Source organism: Caretta caretta, chromosome 10 (assembly GCF_965140235.1).
Source record: "Caretta caretta isolate rCarCar2 chromosome 10, rCarCar1.hap1, whole genome shotgun sequence".
NCBI lineage: Eukaryota > Metazoa > Chordata > Testudines > Cheloniidae > Caretta > Caretta caretta.
The window spans coordinates 22690253-22703929 of NC_134215.1; the positions used below are offsets into that span (position 1 = coordinate 22690253).

General features: G+C 38.6%; 1 protein-coding gene across 4 annotated transcripts; it reads left to right on the forward strand.

Annotated features, from left to right (window-relative positions):
- The first annotated feature begins 1819 nt into the window (after positions 1-1819).
- Positions 1820-13615, forward strand: BFAR (bifunctional apoptosis regulator). Of its 4 annotated transcripts, none has more exons than XM_048867749.2 (8): positions 1820-1951; positions 3453-3789; positions 4644-4845; positions 5158-5327; positions 6780-6924; positions 7388-7558; positions 11058-11260; positions 12324-13615. In XM_048867749.2, the coding sequence occupies exons 2-8, from the start codon at positions 3509-3511 to the stop codon at positions 12514-12516; spliced, it is 1365 nt and encodes a 454-aa protein (XP_048723706.1). In that variant the 5' UTR covers positions 1820-1951; positions 3453-3508; the 3' UTR covers positions 12517-13615. The 4 variants fall into 4 exon arrangements, with proteins under 4 accessions (XP_048723706.1, XP_048723710.1, XP_048723707.1 ...); XM_048867750.2 differs by lacking the exon at positions 1820-1951 and adding an exon at positions 1989-2213; XM_048867751.2 differs by lacking the exon at positions 1820-1951 and adding an exon at positions 2256-2384.
- The last annotated feature ends 62 nt before the right edge of the window (positions 13616-13677 follow it).

The window sequence follows — 13677 nt, forward strand, 5'->3', positions numbered from 1 at the left end:
CCCTCTGCAATGTAGGTAAGCTAACCTAAGCCCCGCCAGAGATGCCACTAGATCAATGAAGCATTCTTCCAGCAGCCTAGCTACTGCATCTCAGAGAGATGGATTTACCAGACAAACCCCTTCCATAGTGTAGTAACTGTCTATAGGCTGCATCAGTGCAAGTGCAGCTGTAGCATTTCTACTATAGCAGTGGTTCTCAAACTTTGTATTGGTAACCCCTCTCACGCAGCAAGCCTCTAAGTGTGCCCCCCCGATAAATTAAATTTGGGTTTTTAATGTAATGTAATTTGTTGTGTTTGTTTACTACTTCTCATAACACAAGAACTAGGGGGCACCAAATGAAATTAATAGGCAGCAGGTTTAACCCAAATAAAAGGAAGTATTTTGTCACACAACACACAGTCAACCTATGGAACTCCTTGCCAGAGGATGTTGTGAAGGCCAAGACCATAACAGGGTTCAAAACAGAACTAGATAAATTCATGGAGGATAGGTCCAACAATGGCTATTAGCCAGGATGGGCAGGAATGGTGTCCCTAGCCTCTGTTTGCCAGAAGCTGGGAATAAGTGACAGGATGGATCACTTGATGATTACCTATTCTGTTCATTCCCTTTGGGGAAACTGACACTGGCCACTGTCGGAAGACAGGATACTGGGCTAGATGGACCTTTGGTCTGACCCAGTAGGGCCATTCTTATGCAATTTAATTTTAATTTAACAGGGACTCAGGGCTATCAGTCCCTGACCCCCACATAACCACCTCATGACCCCCAGTTTATCAACCCCTGTACTGTAGTCATCCCTTCACAGTGAGAACGAAAAGGTTTAACTCACTGTTCTGTAGGGAGAAAAGAAGAGAACAAAGTAAAAACTAAAAAATGGGAGGGAAAGATTTTTTTGACAGCTATAGATTGTTATGGATTTGGCTTGATGAAGAAGAGGAAGCTGGATGAAACAAAGCATATACTTACTGTCCTTGTAAGGATGAAGAGGGATTTCCGACTCCCCAGATGACAGAAGTATTTCTCAAACATACACGGTATTAGAAAAATACATTTCTACCCTGTAGATAATGGCCATCGTCAATGTATAAGGTGGCAATTATCTGCCATATGATACATTTGCACAAGAGTGGGAAATGGAAACGTGGTCTAGCACCTCAGAGCAAACATACACCTGCTTCAGCACATGCACTGAAATCTTAGTTGTCCACACTGACAGCAAATTAATTTTTCAAGTTTCCAGCAAGATGAAAATTAATCAGGAGGTTTGCATCTATTGCTGAGGTATGATGTTAATTTAAACATAGATTAAAGTTTGCTGTATGAAAGTGAACTATAATTGGAAAAAAATATTTTGTTTTAATTCTACAGCATATGTCTAAAGAGATCCTTACATTTTTATTGGCTTTTCCTTTCCACAACGCTGAACATACCCCTTCACCCCCACCATAGTTCTGTTTTTTCAGCATAGAGACTGAAGCCTGGGGTTTTGACTCCCTTCAAAAATGCCTTATCTTTGTCAAACTGCTCTAGTGTAAGCAGAGGGAAGTGGGCTGAGGGAAGCAGCGGGGTGCAGCTACCAATAGCGATGCCCCCAGGAGAAGGGGCTAAAGGGTACTGCTGTGTGGGCTGCAGCTCCCCGAGGAGTCGCAGGTACGGGAGCTGCCTGGCTCACACTATGCAACCTCGAGCGCGGCTGTGCGTGAAAAACCACGAAGCACAAACCCCTAAAACCGCCCCGCCGGACCGGCGCCCACGGGGGACAATATGGCGGCTATCCCCGCCCACCTCCCAAGTCGGGCGGCTCACGTGAGCGCTCACGTGCTCGGCGGGGGAGGAGGGTTGTTTCCGGAAGTGCTCGGCGCGGGCAGAGCCGGGTTTCGGGCGCTGCGGATTGGGGCTCCGGCCGGGCTGGGGCGGGCTGCGGGGATGGAGATCATCAGGAGCAGTGAGTGACGGCGGGGCGCGCGCCGGGTGGGGGCCGGTTTCCCAGCGCCTGGCCTCACCTCTCTCCTCCTGGGCCGCTGCCCGAGAGCGTCCTCGGTGCCGTGACTCGCCCGTTAACGTAGGAGCCGGGGCTCCGCTGTGCTGGGGCGCTGCATGTGCCCCTGCGAGGAGGCTCCCGGCTCCGAGGAGCGGGGAGGCCCGCGAGAGAGCGCCGGGCAGGGCAGGCTCCTCTCCGGCACCCCGGAGTGAGGGGACGGGGAGCGGTAGGTGGGCTGCGTGACGGTACCGCTCAGGGCTCCACGAGAATGTAATTTGGTAGTAAACAGGAGCCAAACATTTTTTTTTTTTTGAAGCAAAAATATTTGTAACTATTAATACAGCAAATAAAGAAATCTTGAAGAGCACCTGAAAAAATAAAACGTGAAAGATGACTGGTAATCTGAGCAATCTATTTTATCTCCCCATCTACCCCCCTGAAATAGATCTGACCACTTGATCTTCCCAATAAAATAGGTTTATGGTCTTCTCAACTGGTGAGACAGTAGAAAATTAAAGTAACTTTTTGCTGGGAAGATATGTGCCCCGTTGCACTGTGACCATCTAATCATCGTTAGGGAAGCTAATTGGGCCCGCATCCTGCACTGAAGTCTATGCTAGCCAGCCCTTACCCAGATCTACGTTTATTTAATGAAAAAAGAAAAGGAGTACTTGTGGCTCCTTAGAGACTAACAAATTTATTTGAGCATAAGCTTTCAGGAGCTACAGCTCACTTCATCGGATGCATCCAATGAAGTGAGCTGTAGCTCATGAAACTTATGCTCAAATAAATTTCTTAGTCTCTAAGGTGCCACAAGTACTCCTTTTCTTTTTGCGAATACAGATTAACACGGCTGCTACTCTGAAACCTGTCATTTGTGTCATGGTGTCTGCCTCTGTAGGAGGCTGGGGACTCTACATAGGAATGTGCAGGGCAAGAATGGGCAGAGGAAATTTGATCATAGTGTACCACATGTGCAATATTTTTAGGTTAAACTTTTTAAATGTTGCTTAGCGTGGTGATTTGGTGTCTGTTACCCAACAGAATTTTGATTAAATACATAGTTTGCTAAAATAAAAAAAACTTACCTTTTGATCTTGTCTTGGCAGATACTTACTGGTTTTTGTTGTGGTGTTGGTTATTTTATATGTGAAGATAAATGAAGGGCAAGAAAGTGTCAGGGACCTATGGTTCCATCTATTTTAGTTGGGTACATCCAGAGTCTGCTTTTGATTGTAATCTGTACTGGATGTATTATAATTGAGAGAAGGTAGAAGATGATGCTACGTCTGCTAGAATTGGTACTCTAGCAAAATGATTAATTTTTTTGTGAATTTGAGCGAAAACATTGAGGATATAACTTTACATGTCACATAGAAAATTTCATCATTGTATTAATACTGCTTCTAATACTTGCTTAGGTTTTGTAAAGGAGAAAATAATTGCCTTTTTTGTTGTTTTGCAGAATTAATAATGCCTCACATGATTTAAAGACTTTGGAGTGTGCTTTCTGGTGATCTGATGCACAAAGGAAAAATGGAAGAAGATGTGAAGTTACAAAGAGAGAATGAGAAGTTGAAAGTTAAAGCAGATGCTGCTCCTGAGATCAGCCGTCTGATTTCAGTTAGTGAGTTCTCTTGCCACTGCTGTTATGATATTCTGGTGAATCCCACCACCTTGAACTGTGGTCATAGTTTCTGTAGACACTGCCTAGCCTTGTGGTGGGTATCCTCGAAGAAGAATGAGTGTCCAGAATGCAGAGAAAAGTGGGAAGGATTCCCCAAGGTCAACATCCTCCTCAGGTGATTGTAATGCATCTATTTGGTCTTTTTAAAAGCAAAGACACATACATACTTTGTTGCTTGTTTTTGGCTACATACTTTTAAAACCTCTCAGTAATCAGCACTTTCTTGCAGACGTTAAGGCTTGCAGTCTCACAATATGTAATTGTTTTTAACTGTTCAAGTAATCACTTCTGTATTTTGGAGTGGATCTCTGAATTTTCTTTTCAGATTTTTTTAAGTGCCTTAAGTTTTTTCCCCTCACTTTTAATAGTTCTTAACAACATATCACAACTAGAAATAATTCTAGCTTTGAATGTTCAGTGGTATTAATGTGAGTACTGCTTTAGTTCCTTGGAATAAATTCTGATCTCATTACAGCACAATACTAAAGTATTGATTCATTAAGTACTTGATGGTGTTTTGAGTTACATACAAGCTCTCTTCTTGCATTTTTTAAGAAAGTAATTTTCTGAGCTGTGTAAACGATAGTCAGTTAAATAGTTTACCCTGTTGATTTTAGGCTTTTCTGTTGGACTTGGCCAGTGCTATTGAATAACAACCTATCAGCTGTCTTTCAAAAGTAGTAAGGTATATCCTGACCATCTAAATTTAGAATAGTGGTTATTGTATAAACTTCAGTTTTTCTTATCATATATTTCTTTATAGTGAACCTTAAATTTAACGTTTGTGTGCAAAAACCTTTTATTCAACTTTTAACTGATGATGATTGCCAAAACCTCCTTTCACGCAAAACTTAATATGTAACTAATAAGCTGTAAAATACACTTTTCAGCTGAGTCCCAGTTCTCTGAGCTATAGACTTGGATAGACTCAGTGATATATTGTAAAGTGACTGATGTGTGTTTCTCTAGGGATGCTATTGAAAAGCTCTTTCCTGATGCTATTGCACAGCGAAAAGAAGACATTCAGCAAAACAGTAATGTAGCTCACAGCCTTGCAGCCTTCCAAAAACATGGAAATGATCAGATTTCTGCACCTCCAAATGTGAGAAGAATTAATCCTCGAGGAGGAGGTTTCTTCTCTGGAGTTCTGACCGCTTTAACTTGTGTGGCAGTAAGTTTCATCCCCATCCATTTTCCAGATAAACATGGAAAACAAACACCATCAGCATTTAATTTAAGCTGTCCAGAAAAGTAATGACAAGTATTGGGGGGGGGAGGGGGTTGGTGTTGACTATATATTTCAGTGCCAGCTGTGGATGGACAATAAATGGGGGTGGAAGCTGTTGAGATCTTACTCAAATTTGTATTTGTTGTGGTATTTGAGTGTACCCCATCAAACTGGCAAGACTTTCAAACATTTGATCCAAACTTTGTCAGTGATGTTCATACTGCATTCCAAAAGGATCTGTTGGCTATTTTGCAGGTGGTTCTGCTTGGGTATCATTGGAGCAGCAGAGAATATGAAGATGATCTTCTTGTCCACAAACCTGTTGCTAAATGGACTCCTGAAGAGGTGATTCTTTGGCTAGAACAGCTGGGTCCTTGGGCTTCCTTGTATAGAGATCGATTTTTATTAGAGAGAGTGAATGGAAGGTGAGGAAAATACAATCTCAAACTGACAAGAGCTGCCATAATAGAACCACTTCATTGGATAGACTTCATTTTTCATACCATATATGTAATGAAATGTCAAAATCTTGTTTCCCAGGTGATCAAAAATTCTGGTACCAAAGGACATTTCAACCCTCAATTTAATTGACCTAATTCTAATAATGGTTGTTAATACTAAGTATGTGATTTTTTTTTCTTTGTTTTACAGTTTTGATAGCTTATAGTCAGGAAAGATAAGTAAAATGTTCCTAGGTCTCTAACAGGGATTTGGGCAGTTATCGAGTGGCCCAGCTTCTGGAGTTAGAGGCTTAGGGACATCTGGATCATGGGGTTGCATCCCTTACCATTTTGGCTAATAGTCATTGATGGACCTATCTTCCATGAATTTATCTAATTCGCTTTTGAACCCAGTTATAGTTTGTCTTCACAACATCCCCTGGCAACGGGTTCCACGGTTAACTGTGCATCATGTGAAGAACTTCCTATTGTTGGTTTTAAACCTGCTGTCTATTAATTTATCGGGTGACTCCTTATTCTTATTATGTGAAGGGATAATAACACTACTTATTCATGTTCTCCATACCATTTGTGATTTTATAGACCTCTATCATATCCCCTCTTTTCCAAGCTGAACAGTTCCAATCTTTTTAATTTCTCCTCATATGGAAGCTGTTCTATACCCTTAATAATTTTTGTTGCCCTTCTCTGTATCTCTTTTTTGAGACCGGGTGACCAGAACTGCACGCAGAATTCAAGGTGTGGGCTTACCATGGATTTACATAGGGGCATTATATTTTCTGTCTTATTCTATCCCTTTCCCAATGGCTCCTAACATTGTTTAGCTTTTTTGACTGCTACTGCACATTGACTTGCTCCTCACCAATCTACCTTCTAGTTCTCCTCCGTTTGGAGGTCTTTTCTCTTCCCTCGACTCCTCTCCCCTCCCCCACTCTTCCTCCTAATTTGATGCTCCAGTAGATGCTAACTCTTCCATTCTAAATTGATGCACAACCAGTTAAATTACAGAACAGATCTCTTCTCATGAAACCCAGATTTAAAACATAAGCCACTATACTTATATAGGATCTTATCTTCTAGTGTGGTGATAGTTATAGTTATTGTGTGAGCACAGCTCTAGGAATAAAAGGAAAGCTATGTTGGCTTGCCTGGCTTAAAATTTGTTTGCCAAATGTGGAGACAAAATGAGTAAGGGAAGATTTAATTCAAGCTTGTCAATGATAAGATCATAGAATGTATTTTATAGGATTTGGGGGCTTTTAGTGTGTTTAAAAGTGTATGGTATGGGACATAATTTCTAAAGGTGATATCTTGGTGATTCAGTATCTTGTTACTATGTGAGAATTAAAATAGTGTGTCTGTTACAAAAGAGGTGAGCTGTCAGTATTTACCCTTCTGAAATATTTTATTTTGTAGGCTTCTGCTAACAATAACAGATGAAGATTTCACAAAAACTCCTTATCATATAGAGAACAGTAGCCATAGAAAAGCCATTATAATGGAATTGGAACGTGTGAAAACATTGGGAGTTAAACCACCACAGAACCTTTGGGAATACAAGGTAAATTTGATAAAGTAGTGAATCGTGTCACTTGGAATAGATATTTTCAAAGACTATTTATGCAACTACGAAGAAACATCCAGTTCTTTAGAATGGGATCAATAAGTGTCTGAGTACAATGCAAGGGATAATGTGAATGAAAACTCTCAAAGGTGAATGAAAAACAGGATTCATGTGACTGGTATGGCAATGGATGCAACTGTAACAGTACTGTTGCATATTGCAGAACAAAAGCCCAGAAAATCATCAAGTTCAAAGAGAGCAAGGCAAGGAAGTAGTCTGTGTGCAAACTGTTAAGTTTAAAAACTAATGATTTTTAAAAAATGTGATTTCTGTAACATTTGTAAATGCTAAATGATTTTCATTGATGATTGTGTAAAGCAAAATAAACATACTTCAGAAAAGTCTAAAGCTGACTTCTCATAATAGTATGTCTCACTGTTAACCTTCTGATTCATTTCAGGCAGTAAATCCAGGAAAGTCACTCTTCTTGCTATATGCACTAAAGAGCTCTCCAAGACTCAGTATGTTGTATCTATACTTGTTTGATTACACAGAAATATTTCTACCATTCATCTACACAATATGTCCTGTGCAAGAAGATGAATATGAAGATATTATCACAAAACTATTAGTAGGTGTTTAAAACATTTATCATTATGCCAATTGCTTTAAATTGAAGCATTTGTGTTTAAAATTTATTTTTCAAATATGCATAGCACATTGCTTACAATTCTTATCTTATAATAAAAGCTTTTCTTAAAACAAAAACAAAAACTTCCCTGCAAAGTAAGCTTCATCCTCAAGCTTATTGTGTAGGGTGTTGATAGTGTAACAGCTATTAAAGTTGCCCAGCACTTCCCATTTAGAACGCCCTGTTTTTAATTGGTTACTGTTTGGCAGTTATAGATGGTCAGGTTTTAAAAAAAAAAAAAAAAAAAAAATTGTTTCCATGTATAGATTGTGTGTTAATCAATGGTAAATTAAACGAGACGTACCAAGGGATTCCTTGCCCAGAAATGGAAAGGCATTGCATCTGTTCATATGGACTTCTACTTTTAAGAGCAAACCTTGTGAAAGCACATACAGTGAAAATGTCTAGTTAAATTATGTATATTACTAATTATATTTGAAAAGTGCAAGAGTTCAGAAATCTAATCTCTTCCCTTGGCTTTTCTTTTTGTATTTGACATCTTAGACAGCTTAAAACAATTGTTAGTTTCATACTCAGGCTTTACTGTTTAAATGTTTGGGTGTCAGTTTTTCAAAGGAATGTCTGTTTTTAAAACTTTCCACTAGAGCTTAAAGAAAAACCTTCTACTGGTCTTGGAATATGTGTAAACTTGTCGTTACAAAATGTAAATCTTAGTCTGAATTGGAGTAATCATTGTAATTTATGAGGGCACTACAGTAACAAATGAACGTATTTAAAGATCAGTTTTATGTTAACTACTCTCTTTTTTTAACACATATGGCTTGCACTTTAAAAGAAATCTCATCTGAAGGTTCCTGTGTATTTTTCTAAATAGCTGATTACTTTAAAAACATGAGATGTTTACCTAGCATACTGGATAAAATCTATTTTATAACTCTAAGAATTTAAGGAATGGTTTTGTCCAAAACCATTTTATTTATAATGAAGCCTGCAATGGCAACAACCACTCCTTAATGTTGTCTTCTGTCTGTAAGCACAGTTCCATTTTATTTCTGTGTCCCTTCACCCCTCTTTTAAATCCTCAAATGTCTTCCACTTCAAATTTGGCCTGTGAGCATCCTTTTCTGACAAAATTTTGAAACTGTTCGGACAAGCTGTTAACATAAATGCCTATTCACATTTAAAATACTTACTACTTCCCCACTCTCTGATAACAGCCTGCTGCTGCCAGCTAATGTAGTTTAATTCTATAGCAACATCGAAGGTTCAGGACTTGGTTACTGATCTGTTCCGTCACATGCCCCCTATTCAATTCTCTGCATTCAAGCCAGGCTGTTCCTCCTCTGTGCTGCCTGGGCCCCACCAGGGTGAGTACTGAGGGCAGAGGAAAGACTGTGGGTATGTCTTTTTTTTTTCTGGAGATGGAAAGTGTACTACCAGCTTGAGGAGACGTACCCAAGCTAGTGCACTAAAAATAGAAGTGTAGCCTCAGCTGCATATGTGGCAAAAGGTCTAGCTGGCCCTTGTTCATGTTTAGGGTCTCAGAGGGGATTGTATTTGGGGAAGTCAGCCCCTCATGTTGCTGTGCCTACATTTCTATTTTTAGGGGATCAGCTCAACCAGTAATTAAATGTTCTAGTGTAGCCATACACTAAGTCTGTGCTCAGTTACAAGCAGAAGCTGCAGGCAAGTCATTCCTAGCCCTGCAGCCCTGGGCTGGAGCATACTCCAATTCAAAAGGAGTGTTTGGAGAACTTGGTCCCCAAACCACAGCAAGCCTTTTCTGAGTGTGCAAATAGCAATATTTCAGAGGCTTGTAACTTAGCCAAATTAAGATTTTCTTGGGGATGATAAACAGCACTTCTGTGATGCCAGGATGACCATGATGTCAAATTGCAGGTTCCTGTCCCAAGATATGAAGATGTTATAACTCCTTTCAGTAAAAGGCTCTAAGTTGTGTGGTGTTGTTTTTTTTCACCAATATTTAAAAAAAAAAAAAGATTTTCCTAACCTTGTCCTTGAAAATGGCTGAACCGTTCAGCCTTAAGCAGAACTTTAACCATAAGGATTGATAAATTAGACTAACGGAAGGTTGTCCAACACTTTAATCATAGGTGTCACTATCCCCACCTATAATAACCTAAATATGTGGCCTGAGTTGAAGAATGCTGAGCACCTGCAGCTCCCATTGATGTGGGCAGCAGTTGTGGGTGCTCATCTTTGAAAATCGCTTATTTTATTAGCCTAAATATTAATGTAGGTGCTTATCTGTAGGCTCCACTATTTGAGAATGTTGACGTGTAATCCCATGTGGATGAGAGAGATGGATTTCACAGGGAAGCAGTGACCTAAACTCTGCTGAGGCACATGTCACTGTGCAATTGTTAACTGTCTTTAGTTTCTGTGAAACTTTTATTATTGAGAATACAATATCAGTTCTTAATTCTAAATCAATACATCCAATCAAATAGGCATAAAGAGAAGAAAGGAGGCTTGAGTCATTACAGGGGCAAAGTTGAGGCTTTCATTAGGATTCAATATTGATATGGAAAATGAGAATAAACCCTCATGGTTTCAGGACATGAACCAATTTCTGGCACTAGTTAAGAAAAAGGTTTCCTTAAGGGCAAGTTTATTTTTGTAACTACCTGTCAAAGGCTTTCTTACTCCTTCCTTTGAAACATCTGTTGCTGGCCACTACTAGAAACTAGACTGTGGAATAGGTGGATCATTTGCAGACATGCCAAACCCATGAAAAAAATGCAGAAATTGGGCTTGTTTTTGGCTTAATTTGCTTGTTGGCTAGTTTTTTGGCTTGTTGCTTATTTGGCGCCCGGCAAGGGGGAGAGAGTCAGGAGTGCACAGCAGGCCCACCACAGTCCCAGATTGCATGCCAGAGGATCTAATCACATAGAGTGTTGGGGTTCTTGGGGATTGGCTTGTTTTGGCCTTGTTTTGAAACGGGATTAGCTTGATTTTTGGTTTATTGTGAAAGTCAGGGTGCTTATTTACCGTGTGAGTTGGCAACTGTGATCATTTGTCTAATCTGATATGGCAGTTCCTGTGCACTTCTTCTGTATATTTTTAAAAGATTGACTTTCCTGGATTTAAAATGTCAGTGTCCTTTCTATAATCTTGTGTTTTTAAACTCTTAAATTGCTTACACACATACTCAATCATTAATTCCAGTATAATGAAGACTTTCTTTAATTTCCTAATCACTTCAGCGATTAGTACTCATTGAAAGGAATCTCACTCATATCTGCAACTGGTACTTGTTCATAGAGTATACTTGCTTATTTGCACCCTCACTTAAAAACTTGTGTGATGGAAATTTTAATTTTAGTTTAACTAGCTAGCAAAATTTTAGTGAAGCAAAGGTACTTCCTTCAATGAAGGAAAAGCCATAAAGCAATGAAAGGTAAACTCAACTAGTATGTAGTTAATTTGACCATTGATTTTAATTTTTTCCCCTTAGGACCTTAAGGATCCTACTTGGAAACAGTGGAGAGAATTCATTGTTAAGTATTCATTTTTGCCATATCAGTTAATAGCTGAATTTGCTTGGGATTGGTTGGAGATACACTACTGGACATCACGATTTATCATTGTTAATGCCATGTTGCTCTCTGTTCTGGAGTTATTCTCCTTTTGGAGGCTCTGGTCAAGAAGGGAACTGAAGTAAGTCATGCTCAGATTGTTTCAATTTCTTATGGTTGCTGTTGAAGAGTGTGTGTGTGTGGCCAGGGATAAATGGTGACAATTGGTTATTTTTGTAATTTGACAATTAAAATGACCATGTTGAAACAGCACCATCAGGGTGAATAAGTATTAGATGAATTTGCCCACAGAATCAGTGTGTACCACAGTTGGTGAATAATGTAATTGCTATTTTACTTACAGACATTTGAGTGACTTTTAATTAGTACATCTGTTGACTCTGAATACTAGTACTATACATACTACTGCTTTTCATAAATTCACTAATGTTAATTCTCCAGGAAAAAGCTTCAGGTTTCTTTTATGGCAATCTTAATGTATGGAGTATATGCTAAAGATCCAATGCAAATTAATGCAGTCTAATTGGCTTGGAAATTCAGTATAGTACAGTAGTCCTTGGAAGATGTTTACTTACAAAGAATTGCTATTTTTTTTCTCAAATTTAGATTACTGGTATTTATTAAGGCTTCACTTAAGATGTTCAACACCTTTTACAGAGCTAGAGAGTGGAAAGAATTACTGTTTACCACGCACTATTCTAGCTTGTCCTCCAAAACGAAGGGCATCAGTATTGCTTTATTAGAATAAAAATGAGCAATGATTAGTGTCTACTTTCATGCTGTGCTTGGAGGGGATGGGCAAAAAGAGGGTTAATGTTTTGACAATATGTTTTTGTTATCTTTCTACTACTGGAGGGCAGAGTAGGCTTTGTGGAGAACAATCCACATAATTTTTTTCTTCATTTAAGCAATTATCTTAACCTGCTACAAACTACTGAATTCTTGTGGCTCAATAGCAGTATTTTATCTGTGAGTAGGTCCGGACAGGAGCTACACCTGCAAGGCATCCTTTGGAATTATAGGATGCAATTAGTGAGAATACGGTAGACTAGGTGGCATCTCACAAATTGAATGAATGTTGTAATGATCACTCATAGATATTTTTCTTCATTCATTTGTTTTAATAGCAATGTCTAGAATACCTTGTCTATAGAAAGATGATTCTCTTGCTCTCCTTTTTTCAGGACTATCCCTCAGAGAATGTGGAGCCATTTCTGGAAAGTGTCAACGCAGGGTCTTTTTGTTGCTATCTTTTGGCCCCTTATTCCTCAGTTTGTCTGCAACTGTCTGTTTTACTGGGCCTTGTACTTTAACCCAATTATAAATATTGATCTTGTGGTAAAAGAAGTACGACGTCTGGAAACACAAGTGCTGTGATTTGACATTGAATCTTTTTCTTAGGAATTGAATACCTAAGCTGTCCAAATGTCTGAAATCAGACATCTGAAAGAAAAACAAATTGCTTTCTTTGCTTGCTTCCTTTGTGGTGATTGAAAAAATGCTCATTTTGTTAATTTAAAAAAAAATTGCCTTGAGGTAAGTCCATTTTGAAGCAGTAGGTATCATAACCCTCACGGTAGGCTTTGTTTTATGTACCATTGCCATAGATGAGGAGGATATTGTATTCTTGAATGGGCCTTTTAAAGTTGCTGTAGTCATGCCATTTGATTTTTGGCTAACTATAAAAATCAGACTATAATACTACTCTTGTGAAATCTGGCTAATGCCAAGTTGTTAGGGCCTTTACACTCAATATCTTCTAAATAGTAAAAACTGTCTGGTGTGCTATTTGTAACTTAACATTTCCTGACAGTTACATGTTGTTCAAAACTTGCCAGAAGGGCACTTTTGGACAATCGCTTTAATTGGTTTAATATTGAAAATACTTGAGGCTTTTTGACTCCTCTTTACATGCTAGGATGCTACAGACAAACCCATATATTTATAAACATTTGCTAATAGTGCTCATTTTAAAATTCCCTCTATTCCAACTGTATAACACTTAGTTTTCTTTGTATCACACACCTTTTATAATTGGCAAACATGATTGGCATGACTTAAGCTGTTTTATTCAGGCCAGTTAATTTTTATCAGTCAGAGCTGACTTAGTGCTTCCTCTCCTAAATCAATTTTTATTTGCTAATTTCTTAAATGAATTCAGATACCTCTCACAGTATTAATCTGGTAAAGTGGCCATGATACTGTAATAGCTTATTGTAGTCTTATGTATGTAGCAAGACCTGTATCTGTAAATACCAAATGAGAAGTGATTTATTTTGTATAAAAGCCCGACCAGGTTGCCATTTTGTTTTTGTGGTGTTTGAGAGAAACAAAAGTTAACTTTTGTTCTTAAAATACTTTGTACTAATGAATCTCATCTTGTTGAGTTTGCATTTGTATCATACTATTAATGAATTCCAGATTTGCATATGAATACTTTTAAAAGTTGGACAAAATTAAAGATTTTTTTTCTAAATCTTTGTCTTCCTTTAAATTAAAGGATCAAATTTACCTTTAAATTTTTTTCTTGTCAAAGCT

What these genes read in the sequence shown, in the direction of transcription:
- BFAR (XM_048867749.2), top strand. Translation starts at nt 3,509, where the DNA reads ATGCACAAAGGAAAAATGGAAGAAGATGTGAAGTTACAAAGAGAGAAT. An exon ending in AAGGTCAACATCCTCCTCAG is followed by an intron (nt 3,790 to 4,643) that starts GTGATTGTAATG and finishes GTGTTTCTCTAG; the next exon opens with GGATGCTATTGAAAAGCTCT. An exon ending in CCGCTTTAACTTGTGTGGCA is followed by an intron (nt 4,846 to 5,157) that starts GTAAGTTTCATC and finishes GCTATTTTGCAG; the next exon opens with GTGGTTCTGCTTGGGTATCA.